Source organism: Pyrus communis, chromosome 14 (genome assembly GCF_041283825.1).
Source record: "Pyrus communis isolate YQ-2024b chromosome 14, ASM4128382v1, whole genome shotgun sequence".
Classification (NCBI taxonomy): domain Eukaryota; kingdom Viridiplantae; phylum Streptophyta; class Magnoliopsida; order Rosales; family Rosaceae; genus Pyrus; species Pyrus communis.
In genome coordinates this window covers 1,694,259-1,719,508 of record NC_142578.1, presented here as the reverse complement: position 1 = coordinate 1,719,508, position 25,250 = coordinate 1,694,259, and the positions used below count along the sequence as shown (strand labels likewise).

Below are 25,250 nucleotides of genomic sequence, written 5' to 3'. Positions count from 1 at the left end.
AGGTTCAATTATCGTCAAAGGCCAATTTGAACCACATTATTGTTAGCTCATTGTGAGGCTTAACTCACTCCCCCACATCCTTAGTGTATATAATACCGTTTATTCATAAAAATAAAAATAAAACAAACCAACTTTAGTACTCAGTGATTGCATGTTTACAAGTGTTATTAATGATAAGTAAAAAGATCTACAAACATAACCTTCACTAAATAATCAAAAGCAGTTTTATCTTAAACAATCAAACATGAAAAAAAAAAAACTTTAAACCTCTAACTTTAAAGTTTTACTTGAATGTATAACGTTGTTATATAATAAAATTAAGAAACTTTCATTTTTTAGGGTGTTATTAGACACACAAAATATCTTATTGTACTCCAAGTTTTTATATTTAGAAAGAAAAAAAAAATCTCTAATAAGAAGTGCACAATGCAGTTTTAAAGTGCTAACAAATCAATTTTTTTTTTTTAAATATAGAACATTATTACATGATGTTAGATGGCAAAAATTTAGGGGCCACTTCAAATTTGGGGCCTTATGCGACTGCACCTTTCGCTCACCCTCAATGCCCCCTCTGAGGTGCTTAGGCAGGTTAAGCGGAAGCCTAAGCAAATCTAGGCATCTTTTCTTAATTTCTAAATGTTTAGTGATTAATCGTGATTGTAGCTAACTGCCTAATGCCTAAGCGAGGACCTAGGTGGCGCTAGAAGGGAATTATAACAGTAGTGGACATAATCAAGCAGCCTTACAAATTGGTTTCGTGGTTTAATTGAATATATCTTGTTATTTATCATTACTGGGTTGGGTTTTTATCTCTTTGTTAAAGCCACAAACCGTTAATCAATCAAGAATGATTAAGATGATTTTGACATGATGTTTAAGTCCACCCTCAGAGGCCTAATCACATTGAATCATAACATACTTCTAAGTTTAACAATAATTCTAACTAGTTTTATTGTTTTCTTCTAAAATTCTACACAAGAAAATTACAAGTTACTGTGAGGCTTTTGTTTTGTTTTTCATAAAAAAGTTCATGACAAACGTGTATAGCAATACTGATATATATATATAACGAGAGGGTGTGGGAAATCAGGGAAAGGTAATTGAGATCGTCTTCGAATCTCAAACTCCAGGGCAGGCGGATTCAGTAATCCGGACAATTCAAGAGAGATGAGGCAGAGAGAAAAAGATGAGGATGTGGTTTTGTATGTGAGGTGAATCAATAAAATGAGATTAATAAAAGCCACTGATTTAAATCAATAGTCCAGATTAATAAATATATCGATTTTAGAATTTTAAAATTCAAAGATGATCTCAATCCAGAAAAATGAGGCATGTTAGGTTCGAGGAAAGTAAAATTGGCAATAATGGATGTTGGTCAAATTTATATGATCTCTCTTTTTCAGAGTTGGAGTTATATGGGGGCGCATTTTAGCAACTTGGAATGGAGAATTGGCCACGTCTCAGAGATAGGAAAAAAAAGAGAATCTTTCATCTTTCTATTTAAATTGAGACATGCCATTGCATATTGTCAAAAAGCGTTACGTGACTGAATTTGAGAAAACTTGCATACACTTGTTGTTTGTTAACTTAATGCCTTTCTTGTATATATATATGTATATATATATATATGTATGTATGTATGATTATGCGTTTTTTACGTGATATTCCATGCAACGGGATATAAGTGCATGCAAGGTTTTCTCCGGTAAAAAAGTATGCGAGTTTGCAAGATTAAATAGGTTGGTGGTATTGGAAACAGCTTCATTGGTTTACTTTAACAGGTAATTATTCAGATCATGCTGGTACATGTACTCGATTATAGTTGAGAACTGAGTTTGCATGTGATGTTGGTAGTTTGAGAATTTCTATGGGCGTCCAAAAGTTTCTAAGTTTCACCCCTCTATGATTGCCATTGTCTTTCGATCTCTCTATTTCTCTCTCTTCACCAGCAGTAAGTGATTCAGAAACATTAGTGAGAGATGAGAGAGAGAGAGAGAGCTTGAGATTTTTTGCTCAAGCTTGTCCTAGATGACAAGGAACCCATCCCTTCAATTCCAAAGTGGTCCTCCTTTCTCAATTGATAATTTGACAATCTCTCTCCTTATCCTACACACACCTTCTCTCTTCTGTTCCCTAACCCTCTAATCCTACGCACCCTCTCTCTCTCCTTCTCTCTTTAAACCCACTAACCAGAAAGAAAATGAATCCAACTCCTCACCATTTTCACCATTTTCCCATTCTCTAGCTACACCAAGAGCTAGCTTCTTCTGCAAACCCTAGTTCTCAAAACCCTAATCCTCCAAACGTAAAAAACCATGTCGAGTTCTAGCGTTTGGAGCAAAGAAGAAGACAAAGCGTTCGAGAACGCTATTGCCATGCATTGGATCGATGAAAATTCAGAAGAACAGTGGGAAAAGATTGCTGAGTTGGTTCCAAGCAAAAGCATGGAGGAGTTAAAGCAACACTACGAAATGCTAGTCGACGACGTGGGTGCAATCGAGGCGGGGCGAGTGTCCCCGCCTAACTACACAGCTGATGAAGCTGCTAATACAGTATCGTCCAGTAAGGACAGTGGCCATCGTGCTTCTTCTTCCGGAGCTTCGGCTTCTGATAAGAGATTGAATTGCGGTCAAGGAGGTGGGTTTTTGGGTTCAGGTCACGACTCCGCTAGCCATGGCGGTAAGGGAGGATCAAGGGCGGACCAAGAGAGGAAGAAGGGGATACCGTGGACTGAAGAAGAACACAGGTACACTCGTTATATTGCTTTTGCTCATATATAAATCTCTATTTTCAACTGTCGTCGCAGTGACATTTCTGATGCGTGTAAGTTCGTATTTAAGAAAGAACGCAATCTGAAGCATACTTATTAATTTGGAAAGATTTGCCTATAAGTTTGGAATTAGGTCAAGTCAGATTCAGGAAAAAAAAAAACCATGTGGGATATGGCAATGGATCTTTTCCCCTATTTGATTTTTATAAACTGTATAACTGACAAAATTGATGAAATCAATGTGGGGAGATAAGAAAGCGTTATTGTTTGTTTATTATCCTTCAATTCTGTTTCCGATTAAAAGTTTGTAACCGATTTTATTTTTTCATCAGGTTATTTCTACTTGGTCTAGACAAGTTTGGGAAAGGAGATTGGAGAAGCATTTCAAGAAACTTTGTCATTTCCAGAACTCCAACACAAGTAGCAAGCCACGCACAAAAATATTTCATCCGTTTGAACTCCATGAACAGAGACAGGAGGAGATCAAGTATCCATGACATTACAAGCGTCAACAACGGAGACGTTTCATCTCACCAGCAGCCGCCAATTACCGGGCAGCAGACCAGTTCGTATGCGCCAACTGCGGCCACCACGATAGGAGTAGGAGTAGGACCGCAGTCGGTGAAGCACAGGCCTCAGCCACACATGGCAGGTTTAGGGATGTATGGAGCACCAATGGGGCACCCGGTTTCTGCTCCTCCAGGGCATATGGCATCGGCCGTGGGCACTCCAGTTATGCTTCCTCCAGGCCACCACCCCCATGCCCATCCTCCATACGCCGTCCCAGTTGCTTACCCAATGGCACATCCAACAATGCACTAATAACAAAACAGTAATTTTCTTCCTTTTTATTAGGGTTTTCAGGTCTCTAAGTGGATTTGAAGGGGAGTAATAATACATTGTAGAGCAGAAGGCAGAGCATAAGTTCTGAGAAGTAAACATCCCGAAATTAAAGCTGCATACCTCCTTATAAAGACAGATTTGTTATCGGGGTCTTGCCGGAATATATTTACGCGAGATAGCGAGAGAGATCTGTACTCGAATTGAAATTCATAAGTTCTGATAATGTATGATTAAAACATCATCGCTTGGCAAAAAAGCGAACGGAAGCGGTATCAATATATCATTCCTGAGCTAGCTGTCTACAAAAATGCATCAAACTACACGGGGAAGCATATGTGCTTACGATCAGCAGAGGCGATCACCAATCCTTCCGGTTTACATGGAAATGCCCGTTTAAAAGATGATACAATAGAGCTTTCCTTCCCCATTTCCAAAACAATGGTGCCAGAGTCCGCCGGCTCTTTTTAATTTGCTTTTCTGCAGGCAACGATAGAAAGGAATGTGAATTTTTTTACGCTATGCTAAATTAACTCCATACAGCGGAAGGAGAGAGAGAGAGAGAGAGAGAGAGAGAGAGTTCCTCACTTTTGTTTTGAACAGAGTACGTTTTCATTTGTGACTGCAATTTCGTAAGGCTGGATCCGAGAGCAGGCCAGTATTTATTTTGAATTTGAAGGACCTCGAGAACGGTTTGTAGGCCAGATCTGGAAGGCAGAGTGGTGTCCAATTCACATCCTGGACTTTCACCCAGCAATACCTATCTCACAGATAGACAAATCAGAAACATATTTCGCATATTCAGATAGAAATGTATTTCGGTCTTTGCGTGATTTGTATGAAATGCTTACCTTAATTACTGCAGTAGCAGAAGACGATATTGAACGGAGATTGTAACTGCAAAAAGCCACATTATCCAATTAAATTTTTCTCAAGTTAAATACATATATGTAGCAAGGTGTGATCCACTAAGAGGAAAAAAAAAAATACGAATCACAAACCCGCCCTCAAGAATAACAAGCATCTTTCCTCCAGACAAGTCAGACAACATGTGTGTCATCTTTTCATAGCCCGCAGGAGTAACCTACAACAACAAAATCATTAAAACGAAAGACAGACTAAGAGAATACAAGTCCAGCAATGTGCTCGTCTGCAATGAAATGACTAGTCCTTACATCACAGCATCCCAGTGGATCACCTCGTGCTGCATCAAATCCAGCTGATATGATGGTGAAATCGGGAGCAAACTCAGAAGCTGTCAAAATTTCAGAAATCATTTATATCAGAGAATCAAATCCAAACCATCACAATCGTCTAAAGAAAACATTAGGTATTCACGAGGACATATGTCCCAAAACGGACAGAATAGTTAAATAGTAAAGTTCACTGTTATCATTATGACACAAGTTCCTTGTTAGGAAATAACAACCTATAGGAAGCACAACATGCTGAAATGCATATATGTAATCATTGTCACCGACTCCACCACGACTCCATGGAACGTTCACACAGTATCCTTCAGCCCCCATGGTTCCAACCTGAAATAGTAATCACGTAATCCCATTAGATACAGTCCAAAATATTATAGAATAATATGAAAATGAAAAGGAAAACAAAAACCAATTGCAATCAGTTTAGTACCTCGTCAGCAGCTCCAGTGCCAGGATAAAACTTCCCTCCTTCATGTCTATGTAAGGATATATACAAGACCTAGAAAATGAGCTCAACTTATCAGCACTGAAATCTAAATAAATGCATAACACAAACAGACCGGACATTCCAGTTACAGTTTTAAATACAAGGTTGCTCACCGATTTGTTCTGATCAAATATTTCTTGTGTGCCATTCCCGTGATGAACATCCTGCAGGTTTTATTGAATACTATTTCAGGTTTGAACATATCTATACATAAGCAGCTCACGAAACACTGTAATGAGATAAATACATTAGGGTATAGACCTTACCCAATCAACGATTAGCACTTTCTTAGCCCCAGAAACCTGACCTGCTAATGCGGCAACTGCTGCATTATTGTGGAGGCAAAACCCCATAGCCTGTCTTACACCAGCATGATGACCAGGAGGCCTAACCTGAGTCATTCAGTAATGTGCGTAACTTTAATAAGAACTGAGATTTTCAAAGAGTTCTCATTACATCGATAATTCTGAAACAGACAAGTAAGAGTAAAAGGTTATATACAAGGGCAAAACCGTTTTTGGCACGTCCAGAAACAATTGCTTTAGCAAGATCAGCACATAAACCTGCTGCAAGTCTAGCAGCACATGCTGAATGTTCATTGGCATATGTGTCAGGAGTGAAATAACTGCCAACCATACATAATTTATCAATTAAAAAGAACATCGATAAATCATACTATCACAAATGCAATCTCCCAGAGAGAGAGAGAGAGAGAGAGAGAGAGAGAGAGAGCGAGACGCAAATAAACATACCTTGAAAACATATGGCCTGTATGGTCAACTGATTCAATATGCTCCAAAGAATGGACCTTTATTTATAAAAAATAAAAAATAAAAATAAAAAAAAATAAAAAATAAAAAATAGAGCCAACAATTACAAAATCATAGACCAAGGAAGACGATAAATATTATAACTGTCATTTGTTTCCTTTTAATAGAAACTAGTCACACAAAGTCTTCGTCTTTAGCATCTTGACAATACAGAAAAAGGTTTGTTATGAAATGAACTACAAACCCCCTCCCAAATCAGGACTCAACTTACAAAGATCCAATTTCCTTAGTTGTGCACAGACAAAATAGCAACAGGTCAGATGTTTGATGAATGGTTACTAACCATCTGAAGTTCTTCACGTGTGATTTCTCTAGCAGGAATTGGATGGCACCTTCCTGGAAATATACCTGCATAGGTTGAATTTCCCATTGCGTATCAGTCTAAAACAAAATAACACCAACATCCATTACTAGACAAAGTACTAACAGCACGCCAGAGTACAAGCTCTCAATAGTAACAATTGACATGCAAAAAGAACTTCAGTGAAGGTAAATACCAGCTGTAGCAAGGCTCGCAGCAATGGCTCGAATACGATCTGGTCTTTCTGGGTGCGGATGTGAGTTCATTTGAACCTACTCTAGCATAACAACCACCAGAAAAGAAAAAATAAAAGTATTACACAAACAGAAATGAGCAGTTTCCAACTTATCACATTAGTGTCAGAAAATATAAGTATATTAAACGATTTAGCAAATTTATAGTACTTCAAAATTACTGCAGTTTGGGTTTCTAGATAAGGATAGACATGAAACTTATTGTAAAACTGCTTTGTAGATCTCCACTTAAGTTATATGTAATGAAGAAAGAACACCTATTTGCATCTAAACAACATACAGACAAAAAAGAACAATAAATGAGAACTAACAAAGAGTATGAGGAAGACATGTATTGCAGCAACACCATACTTCTGAATGTAGCAACATTCTCTCATCGAAACCTACGGCAGTGGAACTCTTTGACGCTGAATCTTGTGAGCCTGCATTTACCAGAAAAATATAATTAAAAACCAAAACAACACATTAACACCATAGTGATACAAATTTGGAAGTTTACCAAAACTCATCATCAGTCTATTTGACAGGAAAAAATACACCATGTTTCCAACAGTGACATACATCGCAGAACAACCATAACCAAGTAGAAAAAGGGCAACATCAGCATTCAATAGGCCAAGAATAGTATGGATAAAAAAACAACTACTGGCTACTAATATAGCTTGTATTAGCTCTTTTATATTAAGATATGGCAAACATACTATGCTAACATGCAATGCACCAAGTCATGACAGACACACACTTAGAGTGATACTGAAACATATCACACCAAACGACCCACCCACAAACAAATATACTTGTAGATCAAAATGATGAAAACTTTTGCTTATTATATCTGGAAACAATATTCAAACTTAAGAGGCAACAATTATGATTCATCCCAAACAATAACATTAGCCACCAAAATAAGATAGGCAATAAGACAATGAAAAATCTCAAAAGATTATTCTTGCGAGAAATTTTCAAAGATTGACACACCAACCATTTGAAATAAACTCAATAGTCATCATGTACCAACCTTTGTGTCTTTCTCTAGTGTCAGACACAGTCTCAGTGAGGCCTGAATCAAAGGCAGATGCGAAACACCCCTGCCTCAAGATACCAGATTCTCTATGTTCTCGACATACCTGCACAGTTATAACAGCTATGCCTCCTTACATGCAGACGGATGATATATCAAAGGCAGAATAGTACGAATGGGAAGAACATACATCACAATGATCAAAATCACCAAGATTGGGCATTGTACAGTTGGTGCAGAACCATTTCATTACTTCTACATGCTGTTGGAAGGGATCCCAATCGCTATCATCATCCTCGTCATCGAGGTCTTGGTTGTACATGTCTTCTAATGTCATTTCCATTTGCTCTGCCACCGTTTTCTACAAAACAATAAATTTCAATCTCTAAACACAATCATTACACGCTATATAAAGCAGAAAACTGTTCCAAGCAACTACGTTCTCGAATGTGAGTCATATATCGAAGTGCCACTGCCACTTACACTTAAAACATCAGTTGGTGCATCTTTTCCAGACACTCCTATATCTCCTTCCCCACAATTTTCCTCACGACACGGTCTAGATTTGGTTCCGTGAGAGCCCGAGCTTCCACATCTCCCATTAGAGCCTTGACATTGAGTTTGGTTGTTGGGTTTGTGAAGACTTTTCTCGGCCTCCCCATTTGCTAAACGACCCATTGAAAGTGCTTCTGTTGCCAGGTTGTTTGCTGAGCTTACATGGGCACTTTCAGCCACAATCATTCCTTTAAAAATTCCCAAAAAAGTTTAAAATTTTCATCCATTTTTCCATGTAACTAAATTAAATTTCACATCTTGCATAATTTACCGTTTCAAATTTAAAAAATTTCGATCATTGTCTTAAAAAAAAAACGCAACTGTAGCAAAGATACATCAAGATTTGAACTTTCTGTACTATACAGTAACATTGATTGTGGGTGTGAAAAAACCCTAGATTGTACTGAACGCGTATATACATGCATATATGTATAGGTCTGTGAAATATACGAATGAAAGGAGGAAGAAGGAGGAGATGGAGTGATAACGTTACCTGAGGTAGGACAGCTTGGGGATCTTACTGTATCAGCAAAATCCAAAGGGAAAGCAGAAGCTCAGAAGCCCAGTAGGCTGCGAGCTATGAACCATACTGGTTTTTTTTTTTTTTTTTTTTGTTGCAATTATACCCTTATAGTTTGCTATTTTCAATTATTTTTCTCAGAAAAGTTGTGTGATTTTCATTATATGCCTAGTCCATTGCATGTGGACTCTATTTTTAGGATTTTTGGTTGAGTTTGAAAGTTCGGAATCTACTTTCACTAAAACTGTTTTCAGTCGTTTTAAAAGTACTTATAAACATGCACACATTTTTATGGCATCCAAACTAATAATGTGACTTTATGAGTATTAGCATTCTCATATAGTGTTTGAACTGGCATACCAAAAGTGTAGCGAAGAAGAGATTTGCATGTAATGTGGATGTCAAGGTGGTTATATCCCAAATCAACCATGCAACGTCATTTAAGAATGAGCAAGTGACGGCACATGATAAATGAAGTCTTTGTTTCATGCAAGATGCACATACACGAGCAAGTAACGTGGATGTCAAGGTGGTTAGTATAACACAAGGCTCATACCATTTATATTCAAATTTACTAACAGAAAGTTTAGGGTTACTCTCACACCAACGCCAAAACATACCCACAACTCGAGCCAGGAGGATTTACACCTGGCATCTAATAGCCAGCTGCTACCAATATAAATTTACATAGGAATTTACAGATCGCGCTCCAACAATAACTGTTAGCAATGGAACTCGAACTTTGGTAGAGTGACACACAAGATAGGGACCTTACCAACTAAGCCAACCCTTATTGGCATTTACTAACAATTAATTCTTCTTGAAGTAATGATGAAAATTATATATATCTGCAAAAAAAAAAAAAAAAAAATGTATAAAAGAGAAATATGAAAGTTGTTATCCATAAGATCTTCAACATTATTTTTCGGATCTCACACTCAAGAGTTTAGGGATCGAGAAATTTGGACTGTTTGAAAAAGAGAGATTTATGAGCGTTAAAGAAAGATATATGTAAGGTGTGCTAGGAGAATAAGCTGATAAGGATCGTAAAATTTAAATTGAACAGTCAAGATTTCTTGATCGGTGAGATCTAGAGAGGATCTCCTTTCCAGATTGAGAGGATCTGCCAGCGTAACCAGACCCACAGAGATGAAAAAAAAAATGAACCTTGTGTCCTGATGGGAAGATGTACTGTCACCATCTTTATTGGCTCTTTTTTTTTCCCAAAACAAGGTCACATACACGAGTGCATGGTGGTGATGTGTCCAGACAACACATGCACAAGGCTCATGTTCCTCATCATGTGGCTGAGGTTACCATTTCTCAACATTAGTCCCACCGACTATGATGACCTAACCTGCGACTCGATGATTGGTTTTAATATAGAACTTATTCCACGCACGTAAATTGGGTCAGTTAGCTAGGTTGTGTGTCCGATGATAATTTATATGGCACTTATACATTATTACGGAGTATCTTATTTCAATAAAACGAGAATATTTGGACAAAACAAACTTACACATGTTTTATTTTATTGACACAAAATACTAACATAGCTGTACATTATGCCATGTAAGTCTTTATCTGTGTGCCCACCTCCTTCATTCAACTCCCAATAAATTAAAGTAGTTTAAAATATTGTCTTGTAAAATAAATAAATAAATAAACCTTTTAAGGCATTTATTTGGCATGGATGATATTCCACAAGGATGAAAATGCAGCATTAACTCCATGGAAAATTGCTGAAAGTCACCAAAATTTTATAATATCCAAAGGAGAAATGAAAGTCGGTACAGATAGTTCATATTAACATTGAAAAATGAAAGAAAAATGAAGAAATAAGTGATTTTCAGAGGCGAATAGCTCGAAAAAATACACCAAATACTCATCCTAAATTCCTAATCATGCCAACAAAGAAGCATAACAATGCATCTTCTGAAAACGTAGAGCCTTCCTCTTCCTTCTTTAAGAAACCCGCAACCCCCCTTGGACGAAAACCTTCTTTTCGAGGCTTCAACGGTGTCGGTATCGCTACTCTTCACCTCCATCTCTCTATTTCCGGAAAACTCTTTGAATTAGTTCTATGGCTCTTTCAGTTCAGTAGCTCTTCTGGGTGAGTTATTTTTGGATGCAGGATGTGGGTGAAGTGATAAAAGTTGCATGAGAAAAAGAGGAGGAAGGAAGGTTTCTTATAGGGAGAAGATAGTGTGGGATCCAGCCAGACCAAATTTGGGGGGTCCCAAAAGAAGTATAATTAGTGGATCTATTACTGGTCAGTAGTCAATAATCATGCACCATGGTCCTTTGGGGCCCTACTCTCTGGGCATGCCAAACTGCCAACCTAGAAATTGAGAGATACACTAACTAGGTCACGTAGGAACTCCAATCACAAGAGTGTTAATGGATGATTCATTTTGGATCTCTGTGTCCAGAGCCCGCAGATCGAAAAATCTGATCATTTAATTTCAATCATACAACACTTATTAACTTAAACGGCTTAAACCTCTTTCTCTTTCTTGAACGGTCTGGATCTCTTAGTTTGCAGACTACAGACACAAGGATCCAAAGTTGATCTCATTCTGTTAATGGCAAGAATGAGTTACAACTAGTAATAAGTGATATGTTCCTCTATTCCTATTTGAGTGACGAGAGAGGTAGAGAGAGGGGAATACACATCCAATTGCTCCCATGGTAGAAATTATTCCGTTTTAAAAGAAAAATATTTGGTTTCTTATATGTAAGAAGCCGTTTCTCTTAGATCAAACTTAGTGTTAAGTACCACAATTAGCCCCAATTATAAGTTTTTAATTGACAACTTAAGCACTTTTTTACACCCTAAACTAAAACATGGATGAAATTGTGAACGAACTAAACCCTACATGGCAAATTGGCAAAGGACCCACCCAGCTTCTCTTTTCTTTTCTGCTTTCTAATCATCAGAGGACCAGCGGAATTTTATAACTTGTGTGGCCTGGATAATTGACAATTGAGAAGGCTTGAACCAACCACCACAATATCATCAGACAACAAAAGCGACATAGCCGTATGGAACGGTCGGGGGCCAGTGCGCACGTGATATTCACCAGAGGGATATGGTCACTGTCCGTGACATGGAAAACAAACTCAAAGGTTTTACTCGAAGGTCACATTGTTTGTTAGGTCGAACAAATATATCTTGAGTTGAGATATTTTTTCGGATTTCTGTGTTGAGAGTTGACGGATACTAAAATTCAGATTTTTCAGAAGAGATCTTTAAGTTGTTCAAGAGTTTGGTTTTGAATGAGTTGAGCTAGTAAAATAGACTAATAGGGACCGCAAGATTTAAATTGCATGATCTGAATTTTTGAGTCTGTCGTTTACGAACATAAAAATCCAAAAATGATATGAATTCCTATAACTTTATCGATAGCTATCTCCTATCTACGACTCCTCTTTTGTTTTTGATATGGGAGCTTCGGAGTAATTTCCATTTTATTCCCTATGCTTTTTCTACCTTAACAATCAGATATGGGAAAAACTAGATATAGAAATGAAAGCTGGACCCCCTACCTAAAGTTGAAAGTGAGAAAACAATGGAAAATTTTAGGGTTGGTTTCGGTTATGCGACAATAGCGTATCGGGTAGAGTTTCATATGATTTGAGATATGTATATTGGATACACTATTGTAGCGCGATATTGTAAATCAATAACTCATTGCTACATGAAAAATTTAAAACATGCGACATTGTTTTGCGCTATTAGTTCAGATAGTTGCAAGTCTTTCTCCTAATGCAAGGGTCATAAACTCATAAATTCATAATGGACATATATGAGAAAGAAAGTTGGAACTTTTAAGCATTGTTTTGCGAGATTCTCCCATGCAATCAAGTTTTAATATCACTGGCGTTATCACCATGTATTTAAGAAGTGCACTAGTCGTTCAGTGGGCAATTACCACGTGAGTTAGTGACATGAAAGAATCTTGCATCCGAAAGAAAATAAAATTTTAGTTCGACTAGCATTCTTCTACTTGACACAAGAATCCAAGCCGACAGTAAGCAAATAACAAATGCTGCATGCATGACTGCAAAAGCCTGATGCCAGAAACTATTCATGAAGAAAATTGATTTCAGAAGTACAAGTTAGGCCTACCAATCTAATTGGATTCGGAGGACACCTTTTTGTTTGGCTAGAAACGGAGAAGGGTACACCTTCAAGTTACTGTCCAGTTTGTCCCCTCCACGATCTTGCACCTGGTTCGAAACTGTAAATTGATGCGTGGGGTTGCAAATCATAAATTCCAAGTCACTGTAAGCCGCTAAAAGGGAATGAGGATAATGTAGGTATCATAGCAAATCTTGCATATGGTCATCCATACACTTGTATATACTCTTACATGTACGGAGCAAAGATCGCATCGATGCATCTGTCTTAATCTTCATGCTTATTATACAGACTAACATGTCATTTAGTGTATGTAAAAGGCTTACCACTGACATCATCAATCGCAGTAGCTGAAACTCGAAAGCAATGAAGTTTTCATATTATCGATATCCTTCAGCAACTTCTCGTTCTCCTGGTTCCCCCTCCGTATCTCAACTTGTAAAGCTGCATGGAAAGACTCATTATCTTATCACAGTGCATTCCTATTCTCTTGCTCTTTTGACATCTTAACCGGAAGAGAAAGCGGCATGATAATGTTAGGGGCTCGTTCAGTGCATACAATTGAACTGGATAACTTACTAGATTCAACTACAAGAGTAATATATGTGTTTAATACAAACTATTGACAGGACAAATTAAAATGTGCAAAAATAGGTAAAGGTATATGTACCGGAGTTGCAACTATTAAGATCTTCGAGAATTCCTTCAACAAATGCCAGCATTGAGTTCTTCAGACCATTGTTCTTCTCTTCCAATAAGCGAATTTCATTTTCGAGGAACTCTTTTTCCGACATAAGAGCTTGTAATTCGTTATCGTTACCATTCTCAATGTCCTTCTGGAACTCTAAGCACAATGCGATAAAGCTTTCCCTGTAACAAAACAAATCATTCAGCTAGCCATTAGTACCTCAAATGCCGATATCAATTACACTCCTGAGTTCTTTTGAAATCCTTAAACATTCGTATCAAATCGAAACTGAAATGCTCGTTATATACCGCTGGTCATGGATTCTACAAAGAGTTTGATCGCGCTTCGTTCCAAGACAATGCAATTCCTTCTCCAAAACCTCAACCGATTTCCTCAAATCCTCTATTAATTAAATACACAAATAAATCACAAAATTAAGTGACTGGCTAGCTAATAATACTACAATTAACGGTAATCAAGCGAGATAATCTGGGAAGGGAACTTACTGGCGACGGTGAGTAGTCCGGTGAGCTCAAAGTGCGAAAGGTAGAGCGTCTTGGTGAGGTCGGATTCTTTAGCGGACAGAGCGCTTTCGATTTCGGAGCATTTGACGATCTCCGACTCGATCTCCCGCGTTATCTGAATATTCGCTTCGATCTCTTCGTTCACCTGATTTCACAATCGCAAGAAGTTTCTTTTTCGATCGATGCCGATGCGGTACTAGAAAGGGGGAGAATTGGGGGAATGGAAAAGTTGAATGGCATTGGAGATGGCGGAGGAGATGGAGTGTACCTGGTCGAGCATGTCCTTGTAGGTTGAGATTTGGCAGAGGATCGCACCGGAATCCTCCATTTCTCTTTCTTTTCCGGTTACTCTGCGACTGTGTTCAGTTCAACGGTCGTTTCTTTTTCCGGATCTCCCGCCTTTTTATATCTACAAAATATTCCAATCATTAAGCCAAAACGCAGCGTTTTGACCGGGATTGAACCGGTTTTCTTTTACGGTTTCAATAAAAATCTTTTACGGTTTCAATACAAATCGGTTTTTCTTAATTTTGACAATGAGACCGAGTCGAACCGGACTGGACAGGACCAGTTCCAATTTGGTTCAATTTCCCGCCGTTCTTGGTCTCCGCCCTTGTGTCTCCTCAAGAATCGCCAAGAGTTGAGACCCTCACGATTTTGGTATCTGCCCCATCGCCTCGATTCACCACCCAAACCAGGAGTAGAATTATCTTCCCCCGTAGTCTCATTTCCTTTCTATTTGAAGGGTTATGATTAAGTTATGTCAATATTTTGTATTAATTTTTTAATAGTCAGAAGAAAATAAAAAACAATATATGAAAGGAGGGGAGGGAATGAGATGTGAATAAGAGATGAGAGAATCCTACTCCTCCAAACCACGCACAAACCCAACCAATCACCTCAACCTGTCCCCTCTGGCTCCATGACTCAGCTCCTGTGTCCTTAGCTCCTCCTTTGCCCTCTCTCTAACTAGTCGTCGCTCTCCGCCTTGCTCAACCTAAGATTTTGAAATAATTAGATTAAACTCTATTAAAATCCATAAATTTATAAATCTATTAAAATCTTTACAAATCTCAATGAATACACTCACATCACGAAGCATTATTCCGCTAAAACTAGATATGCTATAGTTTAAGGGAATTGTTATTAGCACTCCAAATTATCTATAATTAGAAAGAAAAATACATTTGTGAGGAGTGTAGAATGAACTTTTTGAAGTGCTAATAACAATTCCTAGTTTAAAACCATGATTTAGCCAAAGTGCAGTTAGTTAAACGCTGCGTTTTGAGGAAGCACTGCCCAACCCTACGTTGAAAGAAATTGAAGCCCGAAATTTCATAAAGATAGTACCGCCTCTCTGCTTCTCTCCCTCCCTTCTTCTCCACCATTCCCTCTCTTTTGGCGGCACGGCACTGAGTGATCGACTGCGGCGGCGAGTAAGCTTTTTCGACCCATCGCTTCCTCTCTCTCTCTCTCTCTATATATATATATATATCTAATATATATACAGCTCAGCGGTGCTGTTTACTCGCTATATTCCTAATCGCTATTGCACTCGCCGCCGCCTGCAGCGTTTCCCCGCGTCGTGATGGGAGGCTCGCGAGCTCAAGTGAATAAGCAGCACAAGACGCGCTTCGCCTCCAAATCTTCTCGCAATCTCCACAAAACTTCAGGTTCTCTCCTTATATGCTTCTACTTTCTCACGCTTCCTTTTGATTGAACCTCCTTTTCGTCGAAAATTTGAAAAAACTGCTATGAATTGCAATCGCTGTGTGTAAAGGGAGTGTTTTTGGTGTTTCAGAGAAGAGGAGGATCGGTAAACCGGAGCGCAATGTCACTAAGGGAGCTCGAGCTGCTCGCGTTCAGCGGAGCAAGATGGTAATTGATTTCAAAATTTCGTCTTTCTGTCATTTCGGTTTTCGGTATGTATGTATGAATTGGATGTCTAATTCACAATTTCGCCACAAAATTCACAATTTCGATACTTTGTAGCTTCGGGAGCAGAAGAGGGCGGCTGTTTTGAAAGAGAAGAGGGCTTCGAGTGGATCAGCAAGTCCTCCCCGTGTCATTGTGAGTTTTTGTTTTTCAGTTGGAATTGATGGAGGAAAGTGTTTCGAGTGGATTAATAATTTAATACACAGTTAGGATGTTTTTATCAGCTTTCTTATCTTTCTAACTTTCAACAATGGCAGGTTTTGTTCGGACTTTCTGCTGATGTGAACCTAAATTCCCTTGCTGGGGATCTTTTATCGTTGCTATCTCCACAAGGTTATGAAGCCGCATTTCCAACGGTTGCTTCTCCCGAGTACAAGCTCAGAACAACGGTACCCTGCCTCTGCTGCTGTATTCTAAATTCTAATGGAATGACTCTCATATAAATGCTTTGTGTGGGCCGAGTAATTAACATTGATGACTGATGTGAATAATTGTATCCAACTCATGTAATTTTTTAGGTATTGAAGGCACCTCATGGCGATCTTCCAACATGTATGGAAATGGCTAAGGTAAAAAAGTCTGACACTTGTGTACTCTTCCTAATTTTGCTGGTGTTTTTTCTGACATTGTAAACTCTTTGACTTGTAGGTTGCTGATCTCATTGCTTTTGTGGCATCAGCGAGCTCTTTACGTGAAGGAAGCACGTCTGACTACATTGACTCCTTTGGAAGTCAATGTCTTTCTGTTTTTAGGTCCCTTGGTTTACCAAGCACTGTGGTGCTAATTCGTGTATGTTGTCCATATGCTTTATATATTCCTGAAATACTAGGAAAATAGGAAAGGTTGTGCTCAACTTGACATAGGATTTATTCTTCTTTATTTTCGATGTTTCGTGCATATAGGATCTACCTGCTGATGTGAAAAGAAGACATGATTCTAAGAAAATATGTATGTCTAGTCTTGCTTCTGAATTTCCCGAGGATTGTAAATATTATCCAGCTGATACAAAGGATGATTTGCACAAGGTAACTGTTGACTCTAGATTCTTTATCTTAGGCTAATGCTTTCAAAGTTAAAATTCAGAGTGGGTTACAGTTCAAATGACATTTTTTTGTTTCATATTTTACATAATTTGATGCCTCTCATAGATTTCCTTTGTCATCTTACTATAATTGCAGTTCATGTGGCTCTTTAAGGAACAAAGGCTTTCAATTCCTCACTGGCGAAGTCAACGGCCTTACCTGATGGCCCAGAAGGTGTTCATTTAAGTTTTTGCTATCATTCTTTTTAGGTAGAGGTGGAAACCATAAGAAATTTTAGGGGTGAAGTTTTTGTAGCTCGTTGAGGCATATTCGCCTTGTAGAAGAACAACTAGTTTCATCAGTGTAACAACACATTTTGTATTTTGATAGGTTGATATGGTAGCAGATGATTCCAGTTTGGGAAAGTGCACCCTTCTTCTTACTGGATATATACGTGCTCGCAGTCTTTCTGTGAACCAACTGGTGATTAGCTCATCCAAAGACTTGTCCTTGGTCACATGATTTGGAAGTTGTCTTATTTTACTTTATATCAGGTTCATGTTTCCGGCGCGGGGGATTTCCAGCTGTCCAAAATGGAAATTCTCAAGGATCCATTTCCTTTGAATGCAAGAAAAGAGCAAGATGCCATGGACTCAGATGAAGTGGGTGATAGAGAGGTATTAGCTTTTTCATTTGTATACAAGTACGATGTCTCTAGAATAAATTATTTCCTTTTTAATGATAAGATTTGATGTGATTAATTTATTTTGTGAAGTGTTTCTCATTTGAAATTTTAATATTCAAGTTCCTTCTGTTCTCTTTTTCTTCTTCAAGGTCCTTCGTTCTTTGGTTCCTGATCCGATGAAGCAGGAGGCTTTACTAGTTGAGAATGTTCCTGATCCCCTTGCCGGTGAACAGGTAACAAGATTACATATTGTTCTATTAATTATGTCTTACTTATTTCCATTAACATAAATGTGGGTTGATATTAAGAATATGGCTTGTATATTGCATTATTGCTAATCCAAGAATAAAACAAAAATAGGGGGATTTCAGTGGAATTGCATGAACTATGAAAGTAGAATGTCATGCTATTAAAAATTTTCATCAGAGCATTTTCAGGCTTCAGAGTCCTATACTGCTCGGCTAGTATGATATACTTTTGGATTTTCTTAAATTTACTATTAGGTTTGGTGAATTATTGGACTGGTTGTGGGACAAGTTACAACTTGACTCAAACATAAATTCTTTTTTGTCAGACGTGGCCAACAGAAGCAGAAATGGCTGAGGCTGAAGAAAGTCAGAAGCAAAAAAAGAAGAAAAAGAGGGCTCTTCCTCGAGGCACTTCAGAATACCAGGTCTGCTTTTTTTCTTGTCAGTTCTCACAAGTCTGAATGTTTCTTTCTTATATGTTAGTCACATCTTTCTTTGTTCGTGTTGAGGTAATGGACAAACTTTAGTGATATATCAGAGGCATGATTTCGGTTCTTGCAGGCTGCTTGGATTGTGGATGATACAGATGAAGAGGAGTCAAGTACTGATGATGAAGCTGATGGTATGGTATTGGATGAGAGGGACAGTGGTTATCCTGGTCAAGATGACAATAATTATTCAGATGAGAGTGAGGATCAAGCTTCAATAAGGGACGCTGATGGAGAAACTGATATTGATTCGGTGATGATGGTGAGGTTAACATGTATATTATTTGTGCATCAAGTGATCTTTATTGTGTTACCAGAATTAGTCAGTCTCTCTGTTCTCATTGAAAGTGTTTCTGATCTAACATGAAGCACAATAATTAATACCGAACACTATTTTAAGAACCGTAAGATTTAAGAATATCAAAACACCAACCACACCCTCTAGCCATGGAATCGCAAAGGTAAACTCTGGTCAGTTGCTTTTGGTCAAATATTACTTCTTAATGGTCAGAATCCTATTGTTTCTCTGGGGAACCTGAGTCACTGACATACTACAAACCACTCACCGTAGTTGTTTGAATTAGAATGTTGCATAGGAGGATTCACTCACGAGTTTTTCTCTGTTGTTGATTCTTTCTCTATCTATGAACATTTTCATTAATATGTAAAGAATTCATCTGCGATCATTTAAGGTTTAAGTAAATTTTTCAAAAAGGAAAAGGACACAATGTGTATTTGTCTGTAAGAATTCAATTGTCGCTGTACTTGTACTGGTCAGAATGGTAATATTTATGTGCTGTCATTAAGAAGTTTATTTTGTTTGTTCGAGTTCTGTACATTATAAGACTTACCTTTTTAGTATTTGTTTTACAGGAAGGTGAAAACCTGACTAAGGAACAGTTGGAGAATGAGATCCGAAAAATAAAACAAGCACATGCTGATGATGAGGGTACTTAGCTATGTTCTTTCTGCTGCTATATGATTTATATTATAAAAACTGTCTGTAGCACCTTTAAGCCAATGTATTAGTGCTGTGTTCTCTAGTTGGCTTATAATGGTTATATGTTATGTTTCAGAATTCCCGGATGAAGTGGATACACCATTAGACATTCCAGCAAGAAAACGTTTTGCTAAATATAGGGGCCTGAAGTCCTTCAGGACCTCTTCATGGGATCCCAAAGTAATATTCTTGTAATTGTGTAATAGTCGTCCATCTATTTGCATCAATTGTTAAACTGACGTACGTCTATGATGAACTTCAGGAGTCTTTGCCTGCAGAGTATGCCAGAATCTTTGCATTCGATAATTTCAACAGAACACAGAAAAATGTCCTTGCTAAAGCGTTAGCAATGGACCAAGAAAACAGTGATGAGTGTGCCACAGCTAGCTCATATGCAAGGCTGTATATTAGTGAAGTGCCAACTAGTGTCGCTTCTAAATTATGTATGCATGCAAAGACAATTCCTGTCATAGCATGTGGTCTTTTGCAGCATGAGTCCAAGATGTCTGTACTTCATTTCAGGTATCTTGTAGCTGAGAAAAAATTGCAGTTTTGTTGTCTTCTCAAGGGTAAGTTTTCTCATGATTCCCAGTGATCTATGTTTTGCAGCATAAAGAAGCACGACACGTACAGTGCTCCTATCAAATCCAAGGACGAATTAATATTTCATGTTGGCTTTCGCCAATTCATTGCCAGGTAGTGTCTGTGATGCCACCAACGCTTCTATTTATTGAATTTTTGTGATTGACGCTTTCGCTCTTCACTTTGCAGGCCAATATATTCTACTGACAACATGAACTCAGACAAGCATAAGATGGAGAGATTTCTACATCCAGGACGTTTTTCCATGGCTTCGATTTATGCCCCAATCTCTTTTCCTCCACTTCCCTTGATAGCTTTGAAGAGTTCTGAAGGGATGCCCACTCCACCTACTGTAGCTGCTGTTGGTGCACTGAAATGCATTGACCCTGACCGAATTATACTAAAGAAGATTACTTTAACCGGGTATGATTCATTCTTGACTCTTGGGGGTGGCGACCTTTGTGGTACAAATGTTTTCCTTCGAAAGTTTTGATGTATTGAACCGTAAGCATATTTGATGCAGTTACCCTCAACGAGTATCAAAACTGAAAGCTTCTGTAAGATATATGTTCCATAACCCAGAGGACGTTAAATGGTTCAAGGTGAGATTGCAGATAATATTTTATTTTTTAAATTTGTGTTGTTGTATCGAGAAAATTCAATACAATCACTACGGGTATGTTTTTTAACATCCTTGGTGGTGGCAGCCTGTTGAAGTATGGACCAAATGTGGTCGTCGTGGTCGCATCAAGGAGCCTCTTGGTACACACGGTAAGATTACATAGCAATCTGTTTCTCTTTTCCTCTCACTTCTTTTTGTTATATCGAATTTTCTTCAAGTCGCTGAAATCTCCGACAATGCCCAAATGGTTCAGAATCGATTGTGCTCTGTCGTTGCATTTAGTTAGTTATTAAGTGCCTTTTCTTCCATACGATTTTGTTTCAGGGGCATTGAAATGCATCTTCAATGGGGTCCTCCAGCAGAGTGACACCGTATGCATGAGTCTGTACAAGCGTGCGTATCCCAAGTGGCCGGAACACCGCTTCCCAATTCTCGATGCTTGATACGATTGTGTGCGGGCTCGCGACACTCATCCTTAAGAGTGCTCCCCGATTCTTGATGCTTGATAAGATGGCGTCTTGGACGCGTGAAACTTCCTTCAGAGACGGCCTTCCAGCGCAGAAGAAAAGTCATGCGTCTTGTATATGGGAATGAAGCTCTGGTTCAGATTGTTGTTTCCAGTTTTCAGTTTTGCCTGCTCGGACACCCGAATCGGGTGTCGAGGACGTGGTTGTAAAATCACTCCTGCTTTTCTTCGTTTGGACATTTTACGAGAACAAAGATTTGTTTGTGTGCTGTATTGGTTCTCCATTCTAAATTTTTGAGCAATGCCAGTGTGCCATTTATGTTAGCGTCGGGGTTCTGCAAAACGATGTTGCTGAAGGTATATCAACTCTGTTCTAAAAATTCCTGTATGCCGCCGCTTAAGCTCTGCCTAGGTACTGCAGCTAGCGATCGTTCTAATTGGTCTCTGGACGTTTAAAAATTAAGAAAGTACGCCTAGACTGCTGAGGCGTTTGTCTAGTGCCCTTATGCACCCATCTAAAGCCGTCTCATCATCCGTTTAAATCGCGACTCTCACTTAAACAAAAAAGTAATAACTTTTATTTTGTATTTTATTTTGTCAATAATGTAAGAAACTTATTTCAATAAAATGCAAGTAACTTTATCATTTTTCCATGGTCATTTTTTATCAACTTTATCAGAATTTTGTAAAACGAGTTATGTTGGAAAGACCACTGCTCCAATTGGATTAAAGTTAGAGGGATCATTTATATAATTGGATTAAAGTTAAAAGACCAATGGTAATGAACTTTTAATTGAGGGACTATAGCTATGCGTTTTGATGAGTTGAGGAACCAATGATAATGAATTTTTAATTGAGAGACTATGACTCCAATTGAGTTAAAATTAAGAAACCATTGCTACAATTTACTGACTTAATAAATACTTAGATAATATATCACAATACAATTATATATTTAGGATCCCGCCTAAACGATAGGTCTCAATCTGCCACTCGACTAGCATAGTATCTTTTAGAACCTTAACCATCCATCATTTTATTATTTTTAGCTTCTAAAGTAGTAATAACAGGACGTAATTGGCTTGTGATATTGTCCAAAAACAGAAAATTTCAAAATCAAATGTTACAAGCCTTGAAAATGGTTCAAAACTATAATTTCTCAGAAGCAGAAGAAAAATAAAAAGATAAAACACAAAGATAAAATCTACTGAGACTCATCAAACTCATCCAATTTCTCTCTCTTCTTCATTTCAATTTCATACTTCCTCAGCCTCTCCTGCACTTTCTCCTGCAAGCACAAAAACCCAACAAATAAATCAGATTAACAAATAAATAAGAAATTAGATAAATTCATGCTATTAATCCAGTGATTGGCAGCTGAGAAAGCTGTAATTTTATTTTCCGAGGAATTCCCGGAAACCAAACAGAGACAGAGAGCTAATTAAGAATATGAATATTCCAATTTCCAGTGACCTTGTAGCTTTTCTCGGCGCGGTCCATGACGTAGAAGCCGAGAATGCCACCGAGAATGGTGCCGGAGATGATCCGGACATAGGCCCAAGTATTCCCTGCCATTTTCCCTCTCGCTTTCTTTCCTTGATTTTCTCGGGAAAGTTTCAAGCGGCGCCCAGAAGGTGGACGTGGATCTCTTGACTTGTAAATGTGTCGAGTCGGACGGGTCAGTGAACCGGTTAACAGATCCAATTGGCCTACCATGGTTGTGGGCTTATTTATTTGAGCTTTTGGCAAAATTCATAGACTCTCACTAGGGTTTGGCTTGACTTTGGGGTCTAAAAAAAATGGCAATGATATGGTAAGGGGTATCTCGACATCGGCATGTCACTCGGGGCACAAGTCATAGTTAAAGTGGGTTAGTGGTGCCACTTTAGCATATATGTCACGTGATGTTACGGTTATAATCAAAACGTACGATGACAATGCTACAAATCGAAAATTTCACTATTCGTCTCTTGTATTCATAACACAATATTGGCAAGTCACGCAGGGCATTTGTTAGAGTTTAAGTGGATACTGTTATCACTTCAGCATGTATATTACGTGGTGTTACGGTTACTATTAAAACGTTTTTGTGTCACTATTAAAACGTTTTTGTGTCACAGCTGTAACTCGTACGTTACTATTTGTCTATCTTATTCATTACCACAACATCAGCGTGTCACGCATGTCATGAATTATAGTTTGAGTGGATACTGATACCACTTCATCATGTATGTCATGTGGTGTTGCCGTTACTCTATTAAAACGTTTTTGTGTCATGGATGTAAATCGCACGTTAACTATTTGTCTCTCTTATTCATTACACAACATTAGCATGCCACGCATGTCATGAATTATAATTTGAGTGGATACTTGTGACATCCCACATCGTCCAGGGGAGTGATCCTTATATGTATATTCTCATCCCTACCTACTACGAGGCCTTTTGGGAGCTCACTGGCTTCGGGTTCCATGGGAACTCCAAAGTTAAGCGAGTAGTGCTTGAGAGCATTCCCAGGATGGGTGACCCATCGGGAAGTTCTCATGTGAGTTTCCAGAAACAAAACCGCGAGGGCATGGTCGGGGCCCAAAGCGGACAATATCGTGCTACGGTGGTGGAGCGGGGCTGGGAAGTGATCCACCCCGGGCCGAGATGTAACAATTTGGTATCAGAGCCTAACCCTGATCGTGGTGTGTCGACGAGGACGTCGGGCCCTTAAGGGGGGTGGATTGTGACATCCCACATCGCCCAGGGGAGTGATCCTTATATGTATATTCCCATCCCTACCTAGCATGAGACCTTTTGGGAGCTCACTAGCTTCGGGTTCCATGGGAACTCCGAAGTTAAGCGAGTAGCGCGCGAGAGCATTCCTAGGATGGGTGATTCATCGGGAAGTTCTCATGTGAGTTTCCAGAAACAAAACCATGAGGGTGTGGTGGGGGCCCAAAGCAGACAATATCGTGCTATGGTGGTGGAGCGGACCCGGGAAGTGATTCGCCCCGGGCCGGGATGTGACAATACTGACACCACTTCGGCATGTATGTCACGTGGCCGAAGTATGTCACGTGGTGTTGCAGTTACTATTAAAACGTTTTTGTGTCACGGTTGTAAATCGTACATTCACTATTTGTCTCCCTTATTCATTACACGACATCAGTGTGTCACACAGCTCTTGGATTCTAGTTTGAGTGGATATTGACACCACTTCAGCATGTATGTCATATGGTGTTGCGGTTACTATTAAAACATTTTCGTGTCACATCTGTGAATCGTACGCTCATTATTCGTCTCTTGTATTCATAACACAACATCAACATATCACGCGAGGCATTAGTTATAGTTTGAGTGGATACTGACACCACTTCGACATGTATGTCACGTGGTCTTGCGGTTACTATTAAAATGTCTCTGTGTCAGGGCTATAAATCGTATGTGAGTCTCTCCGTTCCCATCAGCACGAACTAAATCTTGTTTTGAGTTTTGGTTTAGGAACTTAATCCTTAAGAATAGCTTCTGTGGATTTGCAGGCTTCCCCTCAACGAAAATCGCGAGAAGGAGAAAGTTCTGGACACCAAACAATGCCTACCGGAAGACTCCATGAGAACAAGCTGTCACAAATATCAGCTCAGGAATACGAAACGCTGAAGGCGGCTATAAATACTGCAAGAAACACTAGCAGGCCTAGTTGGTTTTTTCCTGCAACTCCCAGTTTCGCCGGGAGTTCCAACAACTTCCAACGTCCAGAAATTTATGAGACTTGGGGGCAAGACACATATACAAACTGGAATACCTAAGCATTCCGCGGCCCTTTTCAGGTACTCAAAAGACCGACAGGCCTTGGTCCTCTGCGCCCTGCGCCGGCCAAAGAAATTTCTCAGGACAGTGTGGAACAAAATTAATTGGTGTCTGTGTTGCAGGAACAGCCGTTGCAACTGCAAGTATAATACCTCACAGATTATATGGTGGGTGGGAGCTTGCTGCTAGTTCTAACAACGCACCCAAAACGAAACATATGTTCCGGCAGGGGAGGTAAAAGTTAGCTTCATGCAAGTTTCAGTT

At 38.9% G+C, this 25,250-nt stretch overlaps 5 protein-coding genes across 6 annotated transcripts; 2 read left to right on the top strand and 3 right to left on the bottom strand.

Moving 5' to 3' along the window:
- The first annotated feature begins 1,801 nt into the window (after window positions 1-1,801).
- LOC137713005 (transcription factor MYBS1) lies at window positions 1,802-3,903 on the top strand. Its single transcript, XM_068452232.2, has 2 exons — window positions 1,802-2,746; window positions 3,103-3,903. Exons 1-2 carry the CDS (start codon window positions 2,316-2,318, stop codon window positions 3,590-3,592), a joined length of 921 nt encoding a protein of 306 aa, XP_068308333.2. The 5' UTR covers window positions 1,802-2,315; the 3' UTR covers window positions 3,593-3,903.
- LOC137713004 (histone deacetylase 15) lies at window positions 3,804-8,906 on the bottom strand. The gene is made up of 18 exons (XM_068452231.2): window positions 8,763-8,906; window positions 8,198-8,457; window positions 7,905-8,075; window positions 7,712-7,820; window positions 7,045-7,115; window positions 6,636-6,711; window positions 6,422-6,486; window positions 6,061-6,116; window positions 5,810-5,933; window positions 5,575-5,700; window positions 5,422-5,472; window positions 5,252-5,320; window positions 5,040-5,148; window positions 4,786-4,865; window positions 4,612-4,694; window positions 4,462-4,507; window positions 4,199-4,370; window positions 3,804-4,090 (listed from the first exon to the last, which is right to left on the bottom strand). Exons 2-18 carry the CDS (start codon window positions 8,453-8,455, stop codon window positions 3,972-3,974), a joined length of 1,785 nt encoding a protein of 594 aa, XP_068308332.2. The 5' UTR covers window positions 8,456-8,457; window positions 8,763-8,906; the 3' UTR covers window positions 3,804-3,971.
- A 4,192-nt stretch (window positions 8,907-13,098) lies between these two features.
- On the bottom strand, window positions 13,099-14,508 carry LOC137712407 (CAP-gly domain linker). Its single transcript, XM_068451491.2, has 5 exons — window positions 14,414-14,508; window positions 14,128-14,290; window positions 13,930-14,023; window positions 13,604-13,803; window positions 13,099-13,377 (listed from the first exon to the last, which is right to left on the bottom strand). The coding sequence occupies exons 1-5, from the start codon at window positions 14,471-14,473 to the stop codon at window positions 13,271-13,273; spliced, it is 624 nt and encodes a 207-aa protein (XP_068307592.2). The 5' UTR covers window positions 14,474-14,508; the 3' UTR covers window positions 13,099-13,270.
- Window positions 14,509-15,413: 905 nt separating this feature from the next.
- On the top strand, window positions 15,414-21,517 carry LOC137712727 (uncharacterized). 2 transcript variants are annotated; one of them, XM_068451871.2, is made up of 22 exons: window positions 15,414-15,581; window positions 15,717-15,818; window positions 15,947-16,023; window positions 16,138-16,215; window positions 16,338-16,469; window positions 16,599-16,649; window positions 16,729-16,869; window positions 16,983-17,105; window positions 17,259-17,336; window positions 17,493-17,585; window positions 17,657-17,779; window positions 17,937-18,020; window positions 18,362-18,460; window positions 18,597-18,785; window positions 19,397-19,472; window positions 19,600-19,703; window positions 19,786-20,045; window positions 20,133-20,219; window positions 20,295-20,528; window positions 20,629-20,707; window positions 20,813-20,876; window positions 21,052-21,517. In XM_068451871.2, the coding sequence occupies exons 2-22, from the start codon at window positions 15,734-15,736 to the stop codon at window positions 21,168-21,170; spliced, it is 2,376 nt and encodes a 791-aa protein (XP_068307972.2). In that variant the 5' UTR covers window positions 15,414-15,581; window positions 15,717-15,733; the 3' UTR covers window positions 21,171-21,517. The 2 variants fall into 2 exon arrangements, with proteins under 2 accessions (XP_068307972.2, XP_088540289.1); XM_088684163.1 differs by having other exon boundaries at window positions 15,425-15,581; window positions 15,656-15,818.
- A 766-nt stretch (window positions 21,518-22,283) lies between these two features.
- On the bottom strand, window positions 22,284-22,998 carry LOC137712021 (uncharacterized). The gene is made up of 2 exons (XM_068451172.2): window positions 22,667-22,998; window positions 22,284-22,481 (listed from the first exon to the last, which is right to left on the bottom strand). The coding sequence occupies exons 1-2, from the start codon at window positions 22,907-22,909 to the stop codon at window positions 22,398-22,400; spliced, it is 327 nt and encodes a 108-aa protein (XP_068307273.2). The 5' UTR covers window positions 22,910-22,998; the 3' UTR covers window positions 22,284-22,397.
- Between the last annotated feature and the right edge of the window lie 2,252 nt (window positions 22,999-25,250).